The sequence below is a fragment of the Scomber japonicus genome, chromosome 20 (genome assembly GCF_027409825.1).
Source record: "Scomber japonicus isolate fScoJap1 chromosome 20, fScoJap1.pri, whole genome shotgun sequence".
Taxonomy (NCBI): domain Eukaryota; kingdom Metazoa; phylum Chordata; class Actinopteri; order Scombriformes; family Scombridae; genus Scomber; species Scomber japonicus.
Genome location: NC_070597.1, coordinates 4,646,008 through 4,671,007, shown reverse-complemented (window position 1 = coordinate 4,671,007; position 25,000 = coordinate 4,646,008). Strand labels below are relative to the sequence as shown.

At 40.0% G+C, this 25,000-nt stretch overlaps 4 protein-coding genes across 5 annotated transcripts in view; 2 read left to right on the top strand and 2 right to left on the bottom strand.

Moving 5' to 3' along the window:
• Positions 1 to 4,093, bottom strand: part of msl1b (MSL complex subunit 1b) — a 6,989-nt gene extending 2,896 nt beyond the window's left edge. The window contains exons 1-5 of the mRNA XM_053341458.1: positions 4,047 to 4,093; positions 2,520 to 3,208; positions 2,211 to 2,410; positions 329 to 654; positions 113 to 177 (exon numbers count right to left, since the gene is read on the bottom strand). Of these exons, the coding sequence (XP_053197433.1) occupies positions 113 to 177; positions 329 to 654; positions 2,211 to 2,410; positions 2,520 to 3,152 (1,224 nt within the window). The 5' untranslated portion in view covers positions 3,153 to 3,208; positions 4,047 to 4,093. The remainder of the gene's footprint in view (positions 1 to 112; positions 178 to 328; positions 655 to 2,210; positions 2,411 to 2,519; positions 3,209 to 4,046) is intronic.
• A 5,586-nt stretch (positions 4,094 to 9,679) lies between these two features.
• Positions 9,680 to 11,695, top strand: gip (gastric inhibitory polypeptide). Its single transcript, XM_053341888.1, has 3 exons — positions 9,680 to 9,765; positions 11,422 to 11,559; positions 11,647 to 11,695. Exons 1-3 carry the CDS (start codon positions 9,680 to 9,682, stop codon positions 11,693 to 11,695), a joined length of 273 nt encoding a protein of 90 aa, XP_053197863.1.
• A 1,857-nt stretch (positions 11,696 to 13,552) lies between these two features.
• On the top strand, positions 13,553 to 20,437 carry snf8 (SNF8 subunit of ESCRT-II). Of its 2 annotated transcripts, XM_053341474.1 has the most exons (9): positions 13,553 to 13,764; positions 13,857 to 13,921; positions 14,384 to 14,434; positions 14,591 to 14,729; positions 14,826 to 14,930; positions 15,651 to 15,723; positions 17,422 to 17,563; positions 18,058 to 18,132; positions 20,299 to 20,437. In XM_053341474.1, the coding sequence occupies exons 2-9, from the start codon at positions 13,868 to 13,870 to the stop codon at positions 20,434 to 20,436; spliced, it is 777 nt and encodes a 258-aa protein (XP_053197449.1). In that variant the 5' UTR covers positions 13,553 to 13,764; positions 13,857 to 13,867; the 3' UTR covers position 20,437. The 2 variants fall into 2 exon arrangements, with proteins under 2 accessions (XP_053197449.1, XP_053197450.1); XM_053341475.1 differs by lacking the exon at positions 13,553 to 13,764 and having other exon boundaries at positions 13,780 to 13,921.
• A 2,795-nt stretch (positions 20,438 to 23,232) lies between these two features.
• LOC128381864 (calcium-binding and coiled-coil domain-containing protein 2-like) overlaps positions 23,233 to 25,000 on the bottom strand; it is a 12,612-nt gene continuing 10,844 nt past the window's right edge. The window contains exons 6-7 of the mRNA XM_053341887.1: positions 24,564 to 24,586; positions 23,233 to 23,424 (exon numbers count right to left, since the gene is read on the bottom strand). Coding sequence (XP_053197862.1) covers positions 23,260 to 23,424; positions 24,564 to 24,586 — 188 coding nt within the window. The 3' untranslated portion in view covers positions 23,233 to 23,259. The remainder of the gene's footprint in view (positions 23,425 to 24,563; positions 24,587 to 25,000) is intronic.

Sequence of the window (25,000 nt, the reverse complement as noted above, 5' to 3'; positions counted from 1 at the left end):
AGTCTCTCTCTGTCTCTGTCTCTCTCTCTGTCTCTTTCTCTCTCTCATATTTTCTCTCTCGAATGTGAGTTAACTTTCTAAACTCTAAAACCATTTAAACCGTGTCTCTCACCTCCGGAGGGTTGCAGGACGAGTCTTCATCCAGCGGCTCGATGTAGTTTTCTCTCCATGAAGGAACTAGAAGAAGTGGAGCGGATGAAGACAGGAGAGGTTAATGAGAGATAGTGCTTTCGGAGCATTTTGAAGGATATAGTGATTAAAGATGGTATATATAGGTTAGGCTTACAAACAATCAGCATATCATGAACTACATGAGGAGTCCACTCACTGGCCACCTCCTCCTCCTTTTTAGGGGAAGTCTCACGCAAAGGGGACAGAGGAGGTTGGTTCCAGCAACAGAGGTACATCTCTGTGGTAGACATGAAGGGCAGATCTTCCATCTGACAGCTCAGCTCCGGCTCCTCTTTGCACGGGAGCAAAATGTCCCGTTCGGACCCCGACCTCAGAGGCACCAGAGTCTTCTCCGGAGTTTCCTTACTGCGCAGCTCTCTCTGGTGAGAGGGAGAGCCGGGCTGAATTTCGGACTTCTGAGGGCTCAGCTTGGCGCTTTTGCCTCGAGATTTCTGGACTTTTGTATCTCCAAAGCAAGACTTCCTGCGTGTGTGAGAAAAGAGAACGATTACCTGTCAAACATTGTTATAATAATAGTTTTGAGCCTTTTTTTTTAAAGACATAATGCTAAAAATCTCTGTCTTTAATCATAATATGTAGAGATGTTCCGATACCATTTCCCCCTTCCCGATACCGATTCCGATACTTGTGCTGTGGGTATCGGCCGATACCAAGTACCGATCCCAACACCAGTGTGTTGCATGTCGCCGTATTACTGGTGGGAACATCCACTTTGAAGTACGGCCAAACCGCCGACATGATGCGCTAACGTTAGCTCCTTGTTATTACAGGTGTCAGGTGATCAATTCTTCTTCGCTGCTCTTAAAACAGCAGCAACAGTTTTAAGAGCAGTGAAGAAGAAGAAGTGCGTCAGAGCTAACGGAGCTAACCAGTAAATATAATCCTATTTCTAATAAATGACGTGGTATGGGGATCGCTGCCTGGACTCCAGTACTCACCGATACCGATGCCAGCATGTTCAGCAGTATCAGAGGCTTTTTCTGATACTTACATTTTAACCTTTAAATTATTACTCTGTAGGTTAAATATTTATTAAATGCTGTTAAAAATCTAAACAGACTGCACATTGCTTGCCATACAATAACAGCTGTAGTCATTATAATATGTGCAGTAAGAGTATTAAAAGTAGTACAAGTGAGATTAGTAAATAAAATATTTGAATCATAAGTTATTTTTGGGGATTTGACTGTCGGTCGAGACAAAGCTCAACATTTTAGGTTACATCTTAAGCTCTTTATAGTGATTTTTCATTATTTTCTTGTTAATAACTAATCAATAAATCAATAAAATAATAAGTAATACTACTAAAGTGTGTATATAAAAAGGTATTACAACAATAACAATGCATATTTTCTAGTTTTTTAAGTCACTGATGATCGAAAACTGGATATTTTGGGGTTTTTTTGATTGTCAGTCAGGACAAAACTAAACATTTTAGGTTACATCTTAAGCTCTTTAAAACAGTTATTGTCATTTTTCATTATTTTCTGGCTAATAACTAATCATTTAATCAAGAAGCTAATGAGTCATAGCTCTAAAGTGTGTATTTAAAAAGGTATTACAATGACAAGAATCTTGAGTAATGACTTCTTCCTCTTCCTCTTTTTTAAAATAACTATATTACAGTTATATCTCTAGTCATTATGTATATTTATACTACTTCTATTATTTATATATTGTTATATTTGAGTTAGAAAATGTAATTCTTGTATATATTCTACCCTTTATAGACTCATTATATTTGTTTTATTTGACCTACCTTACTGTTTTTATATTTACTACTGTATTATAGTTATGGTTCTACCTCTAGTCTCTATCTTTAATTATACTATTCTATTATTTATATATAGTTATATTGAAGTCAATGCATGTAATTTAGCATTTAATTATATGCGTTTCTGTTTTTTAACCTACCTGACTGCTTTAGGGATGAATAAAGTACTTGACCTTTATATATATGTATCTGCGATTTCATAATTTAACTGCAGTTTCTTTCTTCTTCTTTTTTTTTTTTTTACCTCTTTTGACCTTTGCCTCCTCGACTGAAGTTGAGCTGAGTGGACGGGTTTCCCTGCGGACTCTCCTCCACGTCCAGATCCCACATGTCCTCTTTGTCCGGCGTCCACGGCTCCAGCGGCTGGAAGAGACGTTTGTCACGAGGCGGGTCCTTTTTCGTGAGCTGCAGGCGGCGCTCCATACGCTCGATACGTGCAAGCAACTAAGGGGCAGATAGAGGAATAAAAAAAAAAAAAAAGGTAAATTAAGACTCAATTAGTGACTTAAGATAAACACATTGATTTTAACTATATATAAAAAGTTTAACATACTGTCTCTTTGTCTGCTTTGAGCTCCTCTATCTCCTTATCCTTAGACTGCAGCTGCTGTTGCTGCTGTTCAATCAGGTCAAGTTGCAGCAGGAGGATCTGTCGGAGGCAGTTCGCCTGCGTCTGAGGATTGGTGGGTGTCTTCCTAACGTTCCTCCATTTGCCCTCAGAGGAGAGTTCGATGGACGCCGTGCCCAGGACTCCGGGTACGACCCCCTTCGCGCTGTCGTCGGCGCCGCCATCCTTAGGGTTATTGTTCAAAGCCATCTGAGGGTTATCCATGTTGTCTACAGAGAGGGGTTTACCTTTCACCGGGGTTCCCTCACCCCCCATTGGTCTGACAGGGGACAATACCCCCACAGTTTTAGCGTCTCCTTTGACTACCTCGGTGACTGTGGCGGCGAGGGAGACCTTACTTGTCATGTAAGTCTGGTCTAATTTGCCGTATTTGCTCGGGATCTGTGCCCCTTGGAAGTCTGTGATGTCTATAACGAAGTCGCAGGAGTCTCTCTTGAGGCTCACAGCAGGACCCGCCGAGGGGGCTGTAGTGTGTGTGTTGTCTGGGTCGACTGTGTCAGCAGCGGTCTGCTTGAGTTTGAATCCTCGGTGTGGAAGCAGGGTCGCTCTCAGAGTCATGACAACGACTTTTCATCCTGCAGATATTCCCCATGTGAGCTCAGCAGCTTTTACCCCTGCAACAATAAACACACATAAAAGACATGAAGTGGCGGTGTTAAGGTGTTAAAATGCAAATGGCTCAAACTCATCTTCATTCAAGGGCCACATGCAGAACAATAAGATCTGATGTGGTCTGGATTATTAAAAAGATGGAAGGAAGACAAGACAGGAAGACAAGATGGAAGGAAGGAAGACAAGACAGGAAAGAAAGAAAGGACAGATGAGGGAAGGGAGGAAGGATGAAAGGTTGGAAGGACAGATGGAAGGAGTGAAAGACAGAAAGAAAGAAAGGACCGATGGAAGACAGGAAGGTAAGTGGACCGGATTGGACTCCTCGGCGGGCCGGTTCTGGCCCGCGGGCCGCATGTTTGACCCCCGCTGCACTAACTCCTCACAGTTGCATAAACCAGGTGGATAAAACCTGCAGAGAGTCTCTTCTTCTCCTCCTTTATAATAACAGCTCAGTGGCTAAGCTACATTAGCATAAGCAGAAACACATTAAACACACAAACCAACCTTTTTAATAGTATTTAACATTATTGTGCGCGTGCGAGGATATCTAACAAAGCAAAGGCTCTCACACAAGGACTCGGGAGTGGCTGTGTGCAGGAGCAGGGAGGCTGGCAGCAGATCTTCTCCTCCATTTTGGGTTCTCGCGAAATCATGAAAAACAATAACAGCTAAGCTAGCATGCTAAAGCTAGCCGGCTAGTTTTAGGGGAAATAAAACCGATTTAAACGACGCAAACCGGTAAAGTAAAGGTTATAACGGCAGCCCGGTAATATATAACACATCTGAGAAGACTTATAGTTTCTTACCGATGTGTAAATATGTGTTTTTTATGTAGTTTACCTCGATTTTAAGCCGAGTCCACCTGCAGCATGTTCCCTCCTCAAGACTTGTTTTAAAGCGCCCTCTACTGCGCATGCGCGATTTGTTGGCTGGAGCATTTCTTTTATTTTGATCAGATAGAGACAGCAGAGGGAGACATAGACTGTGATAAAGAGATATCTATTATGTATACATTCAGAGGTAGACATAGACAGTGATGAAGAGGAATATATATATATATATAGAATATATTTTATTGCCCCCTAGGGGAAATTTGTCATGGACTCAAAGTGCGTAGTGCATAGTAGTAGCTGCCCTGAACAGGACCTGAGGTGCACCTGTACTGATGCATTTTGGTTTTTCTGAAAATGAGTCGTTAATCCTGATATTTTGGGTTCTCTCTGTTAAACAAGAATAAAACCACTTAATAATAAAAGGATTAATATTCATCTGGGTCATTTTCTTTTTAGAGCAGATGACGCTGGAACTAAAAATCAATGAACAAAAGGCGTGTATAGGCCTTGGGATCCTCCAGATGCTTAAGAGTCAGGTGGGTGATGCTATTAATTGCATCGTCTGTACTCCTCCCCTGCCTGTAAGCAAAGTGGAGAGGCTCTAGTTCAGAATTAACTTTAGATTTCAACACGGATACCATGTATTTTTCACAGCCACCGGTCTATAATCATTGTTTTCTGTAGGACAGGGTTTCTTTGGAATGGGAATAATGGTAGAGTTTTCCCAGAGGGCACCGTGCTGGGGTTAGCTCTGCTGCAAAGGTCTTTAGGAGGAAAGCAGGGATGCCATCAGGGCCTGCAGATTCATTTCTGCATATACATGGCTGAAAAGTGAGTGGATTTTGAGGGGATCAACTACTAACATTGTACAAGGGTCCGCAGTTGTGTGTCCTGTGTATCAAACTTGAGAAAGAAACCATTAAGTTCTTTTGCTTTACTCAGCTCATCACATGTTATGAGGCACTTTATATGTGTTGTCATGTTGGTAACAGCTTTCATGGAGACCCAGAGTTTGTTAGAGTCCATAGAAGCAAAATTCTAATAATAATAGTAATGCATTTTCATTTAAAGGCGCCTTTCAAAGCACTCAAGATCGGCTGAAGGCTCCTGACCCCATGGTGGTGGTTAATTGGCAGATGGGGCGAAGAACTGGTTGGCAGAGGAGGATCGGAGCGTTGGAGAAGGTGTCTATGTGTGAATGGGAAAGTTCAGAGAGATATGATGGTGCCAGTCTGGTTGTGAAGGATCTTGAATGTGAGGAGTAGAATCTTAAAGTCAATGAGGGAGATATAGACTGTATTAGAAATTAAGAATGGGAGTCATTTCTTTTCTTATGCACACACACATCCAGACTGAAGAGGGCAGGTGTTGAGCTAAATCTAATCTGTCCTTCCTCCCTTTCTTCCTTCTGTCCTTCCTTCCATCTGTCCTTCCTCCCTTTCTTCCTACTGTCCTTCCTTCCATCTGTCCTTCCTCCCTTTCTTCCTTCTGTCCTTCCTTCCATCTGTCCTTCCTCTCTTTCTTCCTTCTGTCCTTCCTCCCATCTGACCTTCCTCTCTTTCTTCCTTCTGTCCTTCCTCCCTTTCTTCCTTCTGTCCTTCCTTCCATCTGTCCTTCCTCCCTTTCTTCCTTCCTTTCGTCTGTCCTTCCTCTCTTTCTTCCTTCCATCCATCTGTCCTTCCTCCCTTTCTTCTTTCTATCCTCCCTTCCATCTGTCCTCCCTCCCTTTCTTCCTTCCTTTCATCTGTCCTTCCTCCCTTTCTTCCTTCTGTCCTTCCTTCCATCTGTCCTCCCTCCTTTTCTTCCTTCTGTCCTTCCTCCCTTCCTTCCATCTGTCCTTCCTCCCTTTCTTCCTTCTGTCCTTCCTTCCATCTGTCCTTCCTCCCTTTCTTCCTTCTGTCCTTCCATCCATCTGTCCTTCCTCCCTTTCTTCCTTCCTTTTATCTGTCCTTCCTCCCTTTCTTCCTTCTGTCCTTCCTTCCATCTGTCCTTCCTCCCTTTCTTCCTTCTGTCCTTCCTTCCTTCCATCTGTTCTTCCTCCCTTTCTTCCTTCTGTCCTTCCTTCCATCTGACCTTCCTCCCTTTCTTCCTTCTGTCCTTCCTTCCATCTGTCCTTCCTCCCTTTTTTCCTTCTGTCCTTCCTTCCACCTGTCCTTCCTCCCTTTCTTCCTTCTGTCCTTCCTTCCATCTGACCTTCCTCTCTTTCTTCCTTCTGTCCTTCCTCCCTTTCTTCCTTCTGTCCTTCCTTTCATCCGTCCTTCCTCCCTTTCTTCCTTCCTTCCATCTGTCCTTCCTCCCTTTCTTCCTTCTGTCCTTCCTTCCTTCCCTTCTTATTTCCTCCCTTTCTTCCTTTCCTTCCATCTGACCTTCCTCCCTTTATTCCTTCCTTCCACCTGACCTTCCTCCCTTTCTTCCTTCCTTTCATCTGTCCTTCCTCCCTTTCTTCCTTCCATCTGTCTTTCCTCCCTTCCCTTCCTATTTCCTTCCTTTCTTCCTTCTTTCCCTCCATCTTTTTAATGATCCGGCCCACATGAGGGCAGGAGTCGAACAAACAATCAGCTCTTAATGTCCACCTCTGATTTACTGCACAATTCTTGCATGCTATTTATTTATAGGAGAATTCCCCTCTTTATTATAACCTTCAATCAGATAATGAGCATTTTAATCTTCACGTATTATCAATTAGTTTTCATGTGCTGCTCTAAAGTGCCACTTTTTCATTAGTTTAATGGTCTTTCTTCCTTCCTTCCTTTCCATCTGTCCTTTCTTCCTTCCTTCCTTTCTTCCTTCCTCCCTTTCTTCCTTCTGTCCTTCCATCCATCTGTCCTTCCTCCCCTTCATCTTTCCTTTCATCTGTCCTTCCTCCCTTTCTTCCTTCTGTCCTTCCTCCCTTTCTTCCTTCCTTCCTTCCTTCCTTCCTTCCTTCTTTCCATCTGTCTTTCCTCCCTTTCTTTCCTCTGTCCTTCCATCCATCTGTCCTTCCCCCCTCCCTTCCTTCTGTCCTTCCTCCCTTTCTTCCTTCCTTCTTTCCTTCCATCTGTCCTTCCTCCCTTTCTTCCTTCTGTCCTTCCTTCCATCTGTTCTTCCTCCCTTTCTTCCTTCCTTTCATCTGTCCTTCCTCCCTTTCTTCCTTTTGTCCTTCCTTCCATCTGTCCTTCCTCCCTTTCTTCCTTCTGTCCTTCCTTCCATCTGTCCTTCCTCCCTTTCTTCCTTCTGTCCTTCCATCCATCTGTCCTTCCTCCCTTTCTTCCTTCTGTCCTTCTTCCTTTCTTCCTTCTGTCCTTCCTTCCATCTGTCCTTCCTCCCTTTCTTCCTTCTGTCCTTCCTTCTATCTGTCCTTCCTCCCTTTCTTCCTTCTGTCCTTCCTTTCATCTGTCCTTCCTCCCTTTCTTCCATCTGTCCTTCTTCCTTTCTTCCTTCTGTCCTTCCTTCCATCTGTCCTTCCTCCCTTTCTTCCTTCCTTCTTTCCTTCCATCTGTCTTTCCTTCCTTCCCTTCCTATTTCCTTCCTTTCTTCCTTCTTTCCCTCCATCTTTTTAATGATCCGGCCCACATGAGGGCAGGTGTCGAACAAATCCACCTCTGATTTACTGCACAATTCTTGCATGCTATTTATCTATAGGAGAATTCCCCTCTTTATTATAACCTTCAATCAGATAATGAGCATTTTAATCTTCACGTATTATCAATTAGTTTTCATGTGCTGCTCTAAAGTGCCACTTTTTCATTAGTTTAATGGTCTTTGTTCCTTCCTTCCTTCCTTCCTTCCTTCCTTCCTTCCATCTGTCCGTCCTTCCTCCCTTTCTTCCTTCTGTCCTTCCTTCCATCTGTCCTTCCTCCCTTTCTTCCATCTGTCCTTCCTACCTTTCTTTCTTCTGTCCTTCCATCCATCTGTCCTTCCTCCCTTTCTTCCTTCCTTCCTTCCTTCCATCTGTCCTTCCTCCCTTTCTTCCTTCCTTTCATCTGTCCTTCCTCCCTTTCTTCCTTTTGTCCTTCTTTCCATCTGACCTTCCTCCCTTTCTTCCTTCCTTCCATCTGTCCTTCCTCCCTTTCTTCCTTCTGTCCTTCCTTCCATCTGTCCTTCCTCCCTTTCTTCCTTCTGTCCTTCCATCCATCTGTCCTTCCTCCCTTTCTTCCTTCTGTCCTTCCTTCCATCTGTCCTTCCTCCCTTTCTTCCTTCTGTCATTCCTTCCATCTGTCCTTCCTCCCTTTCTTCCTTCTGTCCTTCCTTCCATCTGTCCTTCCTCCCTTCCATCCATCTGTCCTTCCTCCCTTTCTTCCTTCTGTCATTCCTTCCATCTGTCCTTCCTCCCTTTCTTCTTTCTGTCCTTCCTTCCTTCCATCTGTCCTTTCTCCCTTTCTTCCTTCTGTCCTTCCTCCCTTTCTTCCTTCTGTCCTCCCATCCATCTGTCCTTCCTCCCTTTCCTTCTTCTGTCCTTCCATCCTTCTGTCCTTCCTCCCTTTCTTCCTTCCTTTCACCTGTCCTTCCTCCCTTTCTTCCTTCTGTTCGTCCTTCCATATGTCCTTCCTCCCTTTCTTCCTTCTGTCCTTCCTTCCATCTGTCCTTCCTCCCTTTCTTCCTTCTGTCCTTCCTTCCATCTGTCCTTCCTCCCTTTCTTTCTTCTGTCCTTCCTTCCATCTGACCTTCCTCCCTTTCTTCCTTCCTTTCATCTGTCCTTCCTTCCATCTGTCCTTCCTCCCTTTCTTCCATCTGTCCTTCCTTCCATCTGTCCTTCCTCCCTTTCTTCCTTCCTTTCATCTGTCCATCCTCCTTTTCTTCCTTCCTTTCATCTTTATTTCCTCCCTTTCTTCCTTCTGTCCTTCCTTCCATCTGACCTTCCTCCCTTTCTACCTTCCTTTCACCTGTCCTTCCTCCCTTTCTTCCTTTCCTTCCATCTGTCCGTCCTCCCTTTCTTCCTTCCTTTCATCTGTCCTTCCTCCCTTTCTTCCTTCCTTTCATCTGTCTTTCCTTCCTTTCTTCCTTTTTTCTTTCCTTCCATCTGTCCTTCCTCCATTTCTTCTTTCCTAAAAGCGAGCGAACAAACAATCAAGCTCTTTATTATAACCTTCAATCAGATAATGAGCATTTTAATCTTCACGTATTATCAATTAGTTTTCATGTGCTGCTCTAAAGTGCCACTTTTTCATTAGTTTAATGGTGTGTGAAAGTTTCCTGTGGGTTGTTAACTCCATATCAAGTCTTTGGGGGAAAATAAATCTATTCCATCTCCACAGTTTGTTGCAGTGCCGCTTATCAGTAGTCACCTGTGTATGTGCTTTTCTTTAATGCTTTAATGTAGTGGAACTAAAATGTTTTTCTTGCTCACTTCCTGCTATGACACATAATACCTCTGAGAAAACTGTATAAAAGCCACATTTTCTGAAGGCAACCAACCAGGGAAAGTAGCTTAACGCTTCCTCATTGCCCGTCTTAAAGATACCTCCACTTTGAAAGGTAAGAGAGAGAGAAAAAATATGCTTATAAATGAATTCTTTTGCGTCGCTCAACACATTTTAAGCTTCATTAATTGTCATTTCACTGCTGTGCTGGTTTAGCTGCAGGACATTATTATTTTTTTTGATTTAATGTCATTTAATTTGAAACAAATGTCAAGTGTGTGTTTTTTGCCTCAAGGTCATGATGAAGGTGTTGCTGTTTGAGCTGATGGTCATCTGTCTGCTTGGAGCTCTGCATGCACGAGCAAAGATTCAACCTGAAGACATGGGGTTAGTCTATTAAAGCCTATATATGCTTATTTTATACCTTTATAAAATATAAAATGAACCAAATTTAACCTTCAAATGGTCAAATCTTTAGGAATAATCCTATTTATCATGCAAAAAAGACATAAAAGTGCCACACACTGTCTGAATAACTGCAGGAGTATAATAAGATAAGACTTTATTATATTAAACAAATATATTAAATAACATAGTGCACACTGTCTGTCATGCAATTCACCTGTAGTCTTCATTGCATGTGTATTAGAGCATTAAAAGAGTAGTAAAAAAATGTGTTTATTTAAAAAGTGTATGCAGTTTATAACCATCATTAAATATATATATAAATAAATAAGACATGGGGTTAGTCTATTAAAGCCATTATATGCTTATTTTATACCTTTATAAATTAAAGATTGAACCAAATTTAACCTTCAAATGGTCACATCTTTAGGAATAATCCTATTTATCATGCAAAAAAAGAGATAAAAGTGCCACACACTGTCTGAATAACTGCAGGTGTATAATAAGATAAGACTTTATTATATTAAACATATATATTAAATAACATAGTGCACACTGTCTGTCATGCAATTCACCTGTAGTCTTCATAATATGTGCAGTAAGATTATTAAAAGTAGTGAAAAAGGTATTTATGTAGTTTATAACCATCATTAAATATATATATATATAAATAAGACATGGGGTTAGTCTATTAAAGTCTATATATGCTTATTTTATACTGTATTAACCCTCCTGTTGTCCTCAGGTCAGGACAGGACAGGAGGAAGGGAGGAAAGAAGGAAGGAAGGAAAGGATTAAGGAGGGAGGGAGCAAAGAAGGAAGGAAGGAAAGGATTAAGGAGGGAGGGAGCAAAGAAGAAAGGAAGGAAAGGATTAAGGAGGGAGGGAGCAAAGAAGGAAGGAAGGAAAAGATTAAGGAGGGTGGGAGAGAGGAAAAGAGGAAGGACATAAGGAGAGAAGGAAGGGAGGAAGGAAGGAAGGAAAGGAGTAAGGAGGGAGGGAGGCACCAATGAAGGAAGGACATGAGTAAGGAAGGAAGGAAGGAAGGAAGGAAGGAAGGAAGGAAGGAGTGCATGGGGTTAGTCTATTAAAGCCGATATATGCTTATTTTATACCCTTATAAATTAAAGATTTTAACCTTCAAATTATCCTTCTGTAGGTTAAATCTTTAGTAATAATCCTATTCATCCTGCAAAAAAAGAGATAAAAGTGCCAAACATGCTGTCTGTTAATTATAATGCAATATTACAGAGATAAGAATAGTTTATTATTTCATAAAACACTTTTATAAAGTCGTGAGAATCATAAATGACAAATTAACTGATGCAGATATACTGATTTTTAATTCTTAAGCTCTCTGTAGCTCCACAAATGCTGGATTTATTTCATTATAGCATCTTTTATTGGACGCCTTGCCTCTTAAATGCTTTCTTTGTTCAAACTCAACATCCTGAATTTACAGAAGAACATTAAACAGCTGGTTAAATAGTTGTATCCATGACAAGTAAACTGAATTTCATGTGTAAAATTGGCGGACTGCACCTTTAATAAAAGGACATTTAGCTTCTTGCAGGAGTCTGTGTGGCTGATGGTTTGTCTATTTTACTTATAACTAACTGTATTTCTCGTCTTTGTTAAGTCTCAGTGAACAGGAGCAGCATTTGGGCAAAAGATTCGCTGAGTCGACCATCGCCAGCGAGATGAGCAAAATCATGGATTCAATGGTGCAGAAAAACTTTGTGGACTTCCTGCTCAGCCAGAAACAGAAAAGAAGCAAGTAAGTTGTTTTATATTTAAAGACAGAATATGAATGATTAACAGAGGTTTAATGTACGTCGTCATTAACGCTGCTCTCACTTTGCAGGCCTGTGGACGAGGAGCGTCAGTTCAATGACCTGCTGAAGCTCATCTAGGTGTGTTTTATTTTGAAAAACGGTTTGTTAAATGTTCAACTTTGTACGAACTGTTTAACCTTCCTGTCGTCCTCCCGGGACAAATTGTCTGTTTTGACTGTTCCTTCTTTCCTTCCTTCATTCCTTCCTTCCTTCCTTCCTTCATTCCTTCCTTCCTTCCTTCCTTCTGTCCTTCCTTCCTTCCTTCTTTCCTTTACTTCTTTCCTTCCCTCCTTCCTTCCTTTCCTTCCTCCCTTCCTTCCTTCTTTCCTTTACTTCTTTTCTTCCCTCCTTCCTTCCTTCCTTCCTTCCTTCCTTCTTTCCTTTACTTCTTTTCTTCCCTCCTTCCTTCCTTCCTTCCTTCCTTCCTTCCTTCCTTCCTTCCTTCCTTCCTCACTCCCTCCCTCCTTTCCTTCCTTCCTTCTGTCCTTCCTTCCTTCCTTCTTTCCTTTACTTCTTTCCTTCCCTCCTTCCTTCCTTTCCTTCCTCCCTTCTCTCTTTCCTTCCTTCCCTCCCTCCCTCCCTTCTTTCCTTCCCTCCTTCCTTCCTTCCTTCCTTCCTCCCTCCCTCCTTTCCTTCTTCCTCCCTCCCTTCCTTCCTTCCTTCCTTCCTTCCTTCCTTCCTTATTCCTCCCTTCCTAACTTCCTTCCTTGACTCGAGGACAACAGGAGGGTTAACATCAGTGTCTCATATGTGTTGTTCTTATAGGCTCCAGTGAAGTGAAGCAGTGCTCTGGAATAATCCTCAGACAGCTTCTGGATGGGACTTTTATTTTGAAAGCTTGGATGTGAAATCTCATGTGTGTAGTGAAATCCTCTCATAATGCAAATCTTCTGCCTGCTTGTATACAAATCTTTACACTGCTAAATAAAATGATGTGAGAATAAAAGTGAAGTCAGTGTCATTTTACATATATATAATTTATATCAGTCAGAGGGACCAAACCACTACTTTTACTGTAATACTGCATACTACATCACTCATAATACTGCAGTACTTTTACTGTAATACTGCATACTACATCACTCATAATACTGCAGTACTTTTACTGTAATACTGCATACTACATCACTCATAATACTGCAGTACTTTTACTGTAATACTGCATACTACATCACTATAATACTGCAGTACTTTTACTGTAATACTGCATACTACATCACTATAATACTGCAGTACTTTTACTGTAATACTGCATACTACATCACTCATAATACTGCAGTACTTTTACTGTAATACTGCATACTACATCACTCATAATACTGCAGTACTTTTACTGTAGTACTGCATACTACATTAGTACTTTTACTGTAATACTGCATACTACATCACTATAATACTGCAGTACTTTTACTGTAATACTGCACACTACATCACTATAATACTGCAGTACTTTTACTGTAATACTGCACACTACATCACTATAATACTGCAGTACTTTTACTACATCAAGCTCATAATTTATCACTACTTTCATTGAATTGGGTTATACTTTGTACTTTTATGAGAGATTATGAGATTATGTGCTGCCATTCAAATATTTGAAATGGTTCTAAATCTGTATATCCTGACTAAACTTTGCTACATAAACCAGTTTGTGATAATCTATCAACATGTTTTCCTCTGATCTTAAATTTAGTCAAAATAATTCACAATTTCTGCTCTTTTAACTCAAAAAGGAGGAATAATTAGATTTAAATGAGGGTGTATTATTGTCCATAATTTACAAAAATAAGTATAAATGGTAATAGTAACCAAAAAATAAAAACTGTAGCTATGTTTATATATTAATAAAGTCCAGAAGTGTAAAGAAAGCCCTGTTCCTCCAGGACAGCAGAGGGCAGCGTCACTGCAGCAGCTACGTCACATCCGGAAACACTTCCGGGTTCTGCTCATCAAAATGGAAACGGTTGCTACAAAATAGCTTTAAAACCTCATATTTATCAAGTTATACATTTTTAAAGTATTATATTTGACTATTTAAGGACTTTACAGTAATATTTAGCTGCTACTGTGAGAGCTGAAGTCACCGAAGAAACGAGTTTATCTGCTGAAAGAAGAAAATATCTCCGTTGTTTGTTTATTTTAATGTTAGTCACCTCGCTGTTTAATGTTAAATTAATCTAAAATCAGACTTTATTCTGAGTTTTTATACAGTTATTGTTTTATTTTGTTGGAGCAGACAGCAGCAACATGCATCGCAGAGGAGTTGGTGCAGGAGCTATTGCTAAAAAGAAGCTGGCAGAGGTTAGACATGTTTGTTTTTACACTTATTTACATCATTTAAGGTGATTTAGAGTAATAATGAGTAATGTAAGATACTTAATGGTGTTTGCACTTTAGACATTTATTAGAATAAGAAGCCAAAACATCACATTAAATCAGCTATGGAAGACCATTTATACAATGTGATGGAAAAACGTATACAAGTCATAAATCACCTTAATTCACACAATAAAAGATGCTCTAGTCACTCAAGTGCAAAGTGCATGCCCACATTTAGTTATTTGAGTAGATAAAATGATGCTACAGATAGTACAGTATGCTATAATCCATGCATAACCATTGGTACTGCAAATGCAATGTACTTAAATGCACATTTCACCAATTTAACAGCATATATGACTCTCCTACAGTATATTAGTGAATTAGAGAGAAATGAGAAGTGTTTTTATTGTTTTTACATGTGATGTTTGCTTTTCCTTTTAGGCCAAATATAAAGAAAGAGGGAATGTTCTTGCAGAGGATCAAATAGTTCAGGTAATGTGTTTGTTTTTATGTTTTTTTTACCAAACTAAATGATGAAAAACAACATATTTCACTATTTTCTGTCAAAACTCAAGCTGCTGAGAACAAAAAAAACTCTTAAAACTGAAATCATCCACTAAATTTATTATATTTCTGCTTTTCTGACAGATGTCCAAACAGCTGGAGACCTTTAAGTCTCACCTGGAGGAGTTCGCCAGCAAACACAAACAGGAAATACGCAAAAATCCACAGTTCAGGGTTCAGTTTCAGGAGATGTGTGCCACCATCGGAGTCGACCCCCTCGCCTGTGAGAAGGATTAGGGAATATAGAGTATAGTATATAATCTGTGGTGTTTTGAAGCTGATAATAACTTTTTAATTTGTTTTATTTTTAATTTTACAGCTGGTAAAGGTTTCTGGTCTGAGATGCTCGGAGTCGGTGACTTCTACTACGAGCTCGGTGTGCAGATTATTGAAGTGTGCCTCGCTCTCAAACACAGAAATGGAGGTTTGTAAAATATGAAAACTGAGTGACGGAAGGATGGAAGGGAGGGAGAAGGAAAGGATGGAAGGGAGGGAGAAGGAAGGAAGGATGGAAGGGAGGGAGAAGGAAAGGATGGAAGGGAGGGAGAAGGAAGGAAGGATGGAAGGGAGGGAGAAGGATGGATGGAAGGAAGGAAGGATGGAATGGAGGGAGAAGGAAGGAAAGGAGGGAGGAAGGATGGAAGGGGGGGAGAAGGAAGGGAGGGAGAAGGAAGGAAAGGAGGGTGGAAGGAGGAAGGAAGGGTGGAAGGGGGAAGGAAGGATGGAAGGGAGGGAGAAGGAAGGAAAGGAGGGAGGGAGGGGGAAGGGAGGGAGAAGGATGGAAGGGAGGGAGAAGGAAGGCTGGAAGGGAGGGAGGGAGAAGGAAGGAGAGGAGGAAGAAGGAAGGAAGGACAGCGAAAGGAAGTACGGGAGAAAGAAGGAAGGAAGGGAGGAAGGAAGAATGAAGGAAAGGAGGGAGGAAGGAAGGATGGCAGGGAGGGAGAAGGAAGGAAGGACAGAGGAAGGAAGGAAGGAAGGAAGGAAAGGAGGGAGGGAGTTCCACCTTAACAGTTGAATCTCGCCTTTATTGTTCCATCAACGTCATGTTAGTAAATCAAGTCATCTTCGAGTCGTTTCCCCTCCTGCAGTGAGCTGTGTGATCAACTTTTAAATATTGATTAATTGATATTTTCTTTTTTTCTAGGTCTCATTACTTTGGATGAACTCCATCAGAGAGTCCTGAAAGGAAGAGGGAAGTACGCTCAGGATGTGAGCCAGTAAGTATCTCTCGTTTAATGATCATATATTAAAGAAACAGCTAAACTTAAATCTATCGTGGAGATGCTAACACACAACTCTATCTCATCACATTAGGACCATTATTATATGTTTGTATCGCTCTCAACTAATCTTCACACTGCTGCTGCTGCTGCTTGACTCTTAACTGATTGTCCCATGTTACACTTATTTTATCCTCACTGCACTGACTTCCTGTTTATATTAGAGTTCATTTTAATATCTTTGTGCTCCCTTTATAGAGCCTTAAATGCCTCCACAGTATATTACAGACCTTTTGCAACCTCATCAATAAGCTTTGAGGTCTTTGGATCATTTAAAAAGCTCCTAAAATAAACCCTCAGACATTTAGGTAGCATGTTGTATTTCATGTTTTAACTTTAATCATTCATCTCTGTTCTGCCACTATATTTTATCTGATGCTTTTGTTTGTATTTTGCTTGCTAGAGAAAATTTAGGATTTCAGGATTGACGCAACATGCATTTACAGTGTTTATAGTCTCTTTACATACAGTATTTAAATATTATTGTACTGTTGTCCCTGTGTGTTATGTGCCTTGTGTACGTTATCACAGTTTAACAGTCAGCCAAACTCAGGTATCACACTTGAGCCAGGATCAGAGAGTCTTGCTCCCTTTATTTCCTTATTTTTTGTTGAAATATACACACTGTAAAGAAAACTAATTAAAAAAAAACTAGCAAAAAAAAAATAACAGTGATGATATTTAAAGAATAGCTAAAAAACGACACGGCACAAATGAGCCGTTTACCTTAACAGTAGGCTGATACACGTTGTTGCTAAGCGACGCTCACTTTACATCAGCTCTCAAATTACTTCTAACACTTTTTGTATGACTTCCCAGTCAATAAACATCACACATTATAATACTAAACTTATCATTACATATTATAGTATATATTACATCAAATATCAGATGAACAAACTTACAGCCATTGCTTTCGTGAGTTTGAGAAAAGACGATTCAGAGTGACCAGCCGTCTTTCTTACTGCTGGTTGCTACGTTACTGCAAGTGTAAACCGTTATGTAGCCTTCAAAATAAAATTCCAAATCGCTGTACAACTACAACTGAGCGTGTGTGTGTGTGTGAGTGTGTGTGTGTGTGTGTGTGTGTGTGTGTGTGTGTGTGTGTGAGTGTGAGTGTGAGTGTGAGTGTGAGTGTGAGTGTGAGTGTGAGTGTGTGTGAGTGTGAGTGTGAGTGTGAGTGTGTGTGTGTGTGTGTGTGTGTGAGTGTGAGTGTGAGTGTGTGTGTGAGTGTGAGTGTGTGAGTGTGAGTGTGTGTGTGTGTGAGTGTGAGTGTGAGTGTGAGTGTGTGTGTGAGTGTGAGTGTGAGTGTGAGTGTGAGTGTGAGTGTGTGTGAGTGTGAGTGTGAGTGTGAGTGTGAGTGTGAGTGTGAGTGTGTGTGTGTGTGTGTGTGTGTGAGTGTGAGTGTGAGTGTGTGTGTGAGTGTGAGTGTGTGTGTGTGTGTGTGTGTGTTTGTGTGTGTGTGTGTGTGTGTTTCTTATGCAGAATTTCTTACCATAAGTTTAATCTAATACATTAATTAAATCATTTCAAGTACCCTAAATCATAAAAATGATTCTGAGAGCAGAACAATTATATGTGAGTCATTTCCTCCCCGTGTGTCAGATCTAAGTTAACAGTGTCTGTGTTTCTCAGAGACGACTTGATGAGAGCCATAAAGAAGCTGAAGGTCATGGGGAGCGGTTTTGGGATGATTCCCGTCGGCGGGTCTTACCTGGTGCAGTCGGTCCCAGCTGAGCTCAACATGGATCACACCGTCGTCCTGCAGCTGGCTGAGGTGAGGTGTACAATTATTTAAGTTTCAAAATTTGTATTAAAAATCACCTGGATGTGGAGGAGTGGCAGCATTTATTATGATTATCAAATGAAGTACACTATATCAGTATCACTTTATTTATTTTTTTATTAACCTTTATTAATGTATTTATTAACTTTAAGAGTATTGATATTGACTGTTTTTTACATGATACCCAGTCCTAACTCTGATTTATTGTTATAAATTTTGGTTATGTGGATCTCATCATTATAATCAACTTAATTAACCCACAAAATATCATAAATAAGTGTTAATTGTAAGTAACAGAGGATTCCTCTCATGTCAAATCAGTCTGTATAAATATGAAGAAGCCTGTCTTATTTTTGACTTTATTTGGCGCATAATAATAATAATTGTGTGTGTGTGTGTGTGTGTGTGTGTGTGTGTGTGTGTGTGTGTGTGTGTGTGTGTGTGTGTGTGTGTGTGTGTGTGTGTGTGTGTGTGTGTGTTTGCAGAATAAGGGCTACGTCACCGTCAGTGAGATCAAGGAGAGTCTTAAATGGGAGAAGGAGCGAGCGTCTCACGTCCTGGTAAAGTTCATTCATAGTAAAACATTTTGACTTCTCACAGTAGGAGAAACACGGCTGAGCTCCAGTTAGTAGATTTAGCTGCATCGTCTCTTTGTTCTCCTGCTGACTCACGGTCACACTGCCATGACTCACCGGACTGAGAAGAGCTGAGCTTTGTTATTGTGTGTTTTGTAACAGCTGATTTTTTTTTTACTACCATGACGGGTCAAAATGTCTCCAGTGGAGAGAGAGAGGAGAGCAGTGGTGGAAGAAATACTCAGACTAGTACAGTGATATTAAACTACTACATTACAAGTAAAAGTACTGCAGTATTATGAGTGATGTAGTATGCAGTATTACAGTAAAAGTACTGCAGTATTATAGTGATGTAGTATGCAGTATTACAGTAAAAGTACTGCAGTATTATAGTAAAAGTACTGCAGTATTATGAGTGATGTAGTATGCAGTATTACAGTAAAAGTACTGCAGTATTATAGTGATGTAGTATGCAGTATTACAGTAAAAGTACTGCAGTATTATGAGTGATGTAGTACGCAGTATTACAGTAAAAGTACTGCAGTATTATAGTGATGTAGTATGCAGTATTACAGTAAAAGTACTGCAGTATTATAGTGATGTAGTATGCAGTATTACAGTAAAAGTACTGCAGTATTATAGTGATGTAGTATGCAGTATTACAGTATTACAGTAAAAGTAGTGATATATTATTATATATGACATCATTAGATTATTAATAGTGAAGCATCAGTGTTAGAGCAGCATGTTACTGTTGTAGCTGCTGGAGGTGGAGCTAGTTTACACTACTTTATATACAGTTAGCTAGTTTATACTACTTTATATACAGTTAGCTAGTTTATACTACTTTATATACAGTTAGCTAGTTTATACTACTTTATATACAGTTAGCTAGTTTATACTACTTTATATACAGTTAGCTAGTTTATACTACTTTATATACAGTTAGCTAGTTTACACTACTTTATATACAGTTAGCTAGTTTACACTACTTTATATACAGTTAGCTAGTTTACACTACTTTATATACAGTTAGCTAGCTTATACTACTTTATATACAGTTAGCTAGTTTATACTACTTTATATACAGTTAGCTAGTTTACACTACTTTATATACAGTTAGCTAGTTTACACTACTTTATATATAGTTAGCTAGTTTACACTACTTTATATACAGTTAGCTAGCTTATACTACTTTATATACAGTTAGCTAGTTTATACTACTTTATATACAGTTAGCTAGTTTATACTACTTTATATACAGTTAGCTAGTTTATACTACTTTATATACAGTTAGCTAGTTTATACTACTTTATATACAGTTAGCTAGTTTATACTACTTCATATACAGTTAGCTAGTTTATACTACTTTATATACAGTTAGCTAGTTTACACTACTTATATACAATTAGCTAGTTTATACTACTTTATATACAGTTAGCTAGTTTACACTACTTTATATACAGCTAGCTAGTTTATACTGCTTTATATGAAGTTAGCTAGTTTACACTACTTTATATGCAGTTAGCTAGTTTACACTACTTTATATACAGTTAGCTAGTTTACACTACTTTATATACAGTTAGCTAGTTTAGTCCAGTGGTTCCCAACCTAGGGGTGGGGCCCCTCCAAAGGGTCAGCAGATAAATGTGAGGGCTGCTGAGATGATTAATGGGAGAGGAAAGAAGAAAAAACAAAGTTCTGATACACAAATGTGTTTTTTTAGTTTTTGGACTTTTTCTCTAATCTTTGATTTTTGCTGAAATATTGGATCATTTGAACATTTATTGAAATTAAACCATGTGAGAAGTTTAGAGGGAAAAATCACTATTTGGTGGAGCTGTTAACAACTCATAGACATCTGAAATGTGAGCCGACTACACACTGAACAATGTGTTGTATTATAAAAGCTTGTTATATTATCCATTGTGTCAAATCTTCATCTGAAAAGTAACTAAAGCTGTCTAATAAATGTAGTGGAGTAGCATCACATGGAAATACTACAGTAAAGTACAAGTAGGTCAAAACTACTAATTACACTACTTGAGTAAATGGGCTTTTAGGTACTTTCCACGTCTGCATGACAGTTCAAATCTTTGTGCTCTCTTTTAAAGTTCACGACCTTTGACCTGGATTCTCATATTTCCCCAGGATCACTTGCTGAAGGAGGGTTTGGCTTGGTTGGACTCTCAGGCTGCAGGCGAGGCTCAGTACTGGCTGCCAGCGCTGTTCTCCGAGCTCACCTCCCGAGACGTCACACCGGAGGAAGCCAGTCAGATGTCGCCTTGAAGCTTTTAAAGAAACGATGACGACTCGAGCTTCGGCTTTAAATAAGAGAGACATGATGGTAAACACAAAAACAAAATGTGCCTGGTGCAGCTTGTGCCCTGGAGGAGGAGGAGGAGGAGGAGGGGGGAGGAGGAGGAGAGGCTCATGTGATGCATTTGGCTGGTTTCACTAGGACACTGGAAGGTAGCGTGAAGTTTCCCCCTCTCTGAGATCATTTTCTTGGACATGTGGAGGGAAAGTTTCCTCATTGGGGGGGGGGGGGGGAACTTTCCCTCCACATGCAACGACTGCACTTATTGTATTACAGAGTCACTGCGGCTCATGCAACTTGGTGCAAGGTGTTTATTTTTGGGGTGTACAGATGATGTAAAATGTTTATGTATAAAACTTTAAAAAAAAGAAAAAAGAGTCTACATCAGATTTATTTGACCTCATTTTTTTATTGTCATTATTATTATTACATCAGTTGGAGCAAAAATAAATTGAACTTTTACATAAAATCCACTTGTTATATCGCTAAACCTCATATCAACATCTTATCCCGTCACATATACATTGTGTTTTCTTTAAAAATCAACAAAAAAAGGTAAAATTAAACATTTAAAATCAGTTTTATCTGATTAAATAATAGACAGAAAGTGGCAAAGCTATGCAGGTATATGAGTAATTGTAATTAATCGAGCCGTGCTGCACTTTAAAAAGGACCGTTCTGCTATTTCTGCTTGTTTAACGAGATCATTTACATCTTTACTGCTGAGTTTTGTTTGTTACAAAGCACACTCAAGTTTTTCTGCTCTTCAGATAAATAATTAAATTTCAGCTTTCAGAGATTTTAAACCTTATTAATTTAAAAGTCAAACGGTGAGTATCATCATTCCTGTTCCTGTTGTGTCCATAACTTCCTCTTTAGCCATGACAGGAAGCACTAATTGTCTCTTCATTTATATTATATTCCTAATTTAAATCTGATTTTTTGGCCATTTCTTGATTATATTATTTAGAGAAAAAGTTAATCTGCTTGTGTTTAGACAGGATTTAATATTTAAGAAACTTTTATTTATTTTATTTAGTGGGTAAAAAAGGGGTTTTGTGTTTCTTTAAGTACTGTACTGTAAGGCATAGGGGGAAAAAAACATCATTTTATTTTGAAATCTGTACCAAAAATCAGAAAATAATACACATATAGGGACGTCAGGATTTATATACTGGTATTGATGACAACCGTGATGTTTTAAAAATTAAATATTGATATCCTAATAATACATAACACATATAATTATATTGTGTAAATAACCGTGTTCCTCTTAAATAGTTTGTTTCTTTCTGTTCTCCATTTTCCATTTTATCTCCCACACACACACACACACACACACACACACACACACACACACACACACAGAGTTCAGCTGGTTTCATTTCCACTATCCATGAACTGGAGGTTAATTATTCACTTTTGTACAGTCCTGGTTAAAGACTCTCTCTCTCCCTGACTCTCTACACTCATATTTTAACTTTAATTAATTAGACAGTAAAGAGACTAAACATGATAAAAATTAAACTAAAGATGAATTTGACTGATAACATTATTTTTTCTCCCCAAATTTTATGTCAATATCTCGATAATGAGTCGTTATCATGACCTCATTTGGCATTGATTAATTATGAAATGAAACTCTTGATATCGTGACATCCCTTATACCCCAAAAATATATATAAAAAACAGACAATGCTCGGCCAAGTTGTGCAGTAATTCAGTGCAGAGCTTTCAACACAGTTTGCACTTTGAGATTGATTTACTGTGCAATGACGATAAGATAACGTTTGACTGAAAAAGAGAAACGTGGACGTGAAGTTCCACCGTGATGGATTACACAACTGGAGCAGAAGCAGCTGCAGCGGCGTGACGGAAAACTTGAGTGTAATTTATAGAAAACAATCAGCATTAACCCTCCTGTTGTCCTCGAGTCAAGGAAGGAAGGGAGGGAGGAAGGAAGGAAAGGAGGGAGGAGGGAAGGATGGAAGGAAAGGAGGGAAGGAAGGAAAGGAGGGAGGAAGGAAGGAAGAAGGAAGGAAAGAAGGAATGAGGGAGGAGGGAGGGAGAAAGGAAAAGAGGAAGGAAGGAAAGAAGGACAGTAATGGGGAGGAAAGAAGGAAGGGAGGAGGGAAGGAAGGAGGGAGGAGGAAGGAAGGAAAGGAGGTTGGAAGGAATGAGGGAGGAGGGAGGGAGAAAGGAAAAGAGGAAGGAAGGAAGGAAAGAAGGACAGTAATGGGGAGGAAAGAAGGAAGGGAGGAGGGAAGGAAGGAACGAGGGAGGAAGAAGGAAGGAAAGGAGGGAGGAAGGAAGGAAGGAAAGGAGGGAGGGAGAGAGGAAGGAAGGAAGGAAAGGAGGGAGGGAGGGGGAAAGGAGGGAGGAAGGAAGAAAGGAAAGAAGGACAGTAATGGGAAGAAATGACGGAGGGAGGAGGAGGGAAAGAAGGACCGTAATGGGGAGGAAAGAAGGAAGGGAGGAAGGAAGGAAAGGAGGGAAGGAGGAAGAAGGACAGAAGGAAAGGAGGGAGGGAGGAAGGAAAGAAGGAAGGGAGGAAGGAAGGAAGGAAGGAAGGAAGGAAGGAACAGTCAAAACAGACGGGGTCAATTTGACCCGGGAGGACGACAGGAAGGTTAATCTTTTTTTTTTTAAATATCACCACCTAACATGTAAGACTTCTTGTATCTTCTTCTTCTCTTTCTTTTTATACCCTGTGAATCAGCTAATTATCTAATCCTGTCCTGTGTGGGGTTTTTTTTTTTTGGGGGGGGGGGGGGGGCTTTTTATTGGCTCGCTCACAGCTCGTGACTGTAGACGTGATCTTCGAACACGGACTGCTCCATGTTGTCACAGATCATGGTGCAGAAGGGACACACTCGGTGACTCTGCTCGTGCTGCTCCAGCTCCTGCTGCGTGATGCCCGGGAATCTCTCCTGGCAGTGGCGGCAAACCAACGCCTGCTGCAAACAGAAATAAGAGAGGAGAGGAGAGGAGAGGAGAGGGGGAAAGGGGGACAGGATTAGGTTGAAAGTATGTGATAAAAATAAACTCTGAAAAGTGCTGCATCACACTCAGGCTCTGAGAGAATATCAAACACGTGAAGATGGGGGGGGTTTTCCTTTTCATTAAGTGTACCGGTATGTCCCACATCTAAATTAGTTTAAATACTCGCTCATTGAGGCTGCCTGGTGTCAAAGAAGGCAGCTTCAATAGTCTTAAAACAAACACAAGATTGATAAAATACAATTTAATTTAAACAAACAACAGTTAAAGTCTGTATAAAGTAAGAATAAATATGTGTTCTGAGTTTGACATACCACAGAAAAGTGTGTTGTTAACCACCCTGCCAAATTTGAATGATTAAAGAAATCGCCAAATATATGAAATTAGGCTTCAAAGTTGTGTAAAACTCAGCTGAAACCTGTCAATCAAAGTCACCACCTCTACCCGAAACATGGATGCTAGGTCTGAGAGCTTTAACCACTCAGCTGTTATCCCGACTGCTAACTCGGCAGCTAACTCTGCAGCTAACTCAGAGGTTAGCTCAGCTGCTAGCTCGGCAGCTAACTCAGCGGTTAGCTCAGCTGCTAACTCGGCAACTAACTCAGCGGTTAGCTTAGCTGCTAGCTCGGCAGCTAACTCGGCGGTTGCTCGGCGACTAACTCAGCTGCTAACTCAGCGGTTAGCTCAGCTGCTAGCTCGGCAGCTAACTCGGCGGATAACTCAGCGGTTAGCTCAGCTGCTAACTCGGCTGCTAACTCAGCAGTTAGCTCAGCTGCTAACTCGGCTGCTAACTCGATGGCTAGCTCGGCGGCTAACTCAGAGGCTAACTCAGCTAACTGTAGACTGTAGTAGTAGTAGTGTGTGCTGAATGTATTTATACCTCTACAGCAGCAGGGGCGGGTTTATGCTAATCACTAAATCCTGAACACAGAAATCTTGAAACACAGTTTGTGAAGCCTAGCTCCACAATTCAAATCTAAATGGTTGAAATGCTTTTTACACCTTTTTTAGAAATACATTTATGACCTATTTAATGTGTTTAGAAGAAAATGTCTGAATTCACTTTACACGGCCATTAAGATTTTTTTTAACATACCTCTTCCTCTGGTTCTTCACTCCCTGCAAAGAAAAGAGACACAAAACAATTAAAATAGTCATAATTTACTCATTTTTGGCAACCAGTATTTGCTGTTTTATGACTAACTTTTTTAGTTTTTTGGGGGAAATGTATTCATTAAATTAAACTTAAATTAGATCATCATGTGATTGTGCATTACATAAATCATGATGCATTTTAATATCTTACATACTGTTTATATTCTGACCTGGCTTCAGTATTATTAGTGTAATGAATGTATTTTGCATTCATGTTTTCTTTTGGTTTGCACACTCATTCATTCATTTATGGCACAATCACACTATATTATGATGATATTCATGGTATTGATTAGTAAAGACAGCGGCGTTACCCATGTGACCTGCTAATTGGTCATATTTTAACAATATACCCAATCAATATGAAGTCATATGATA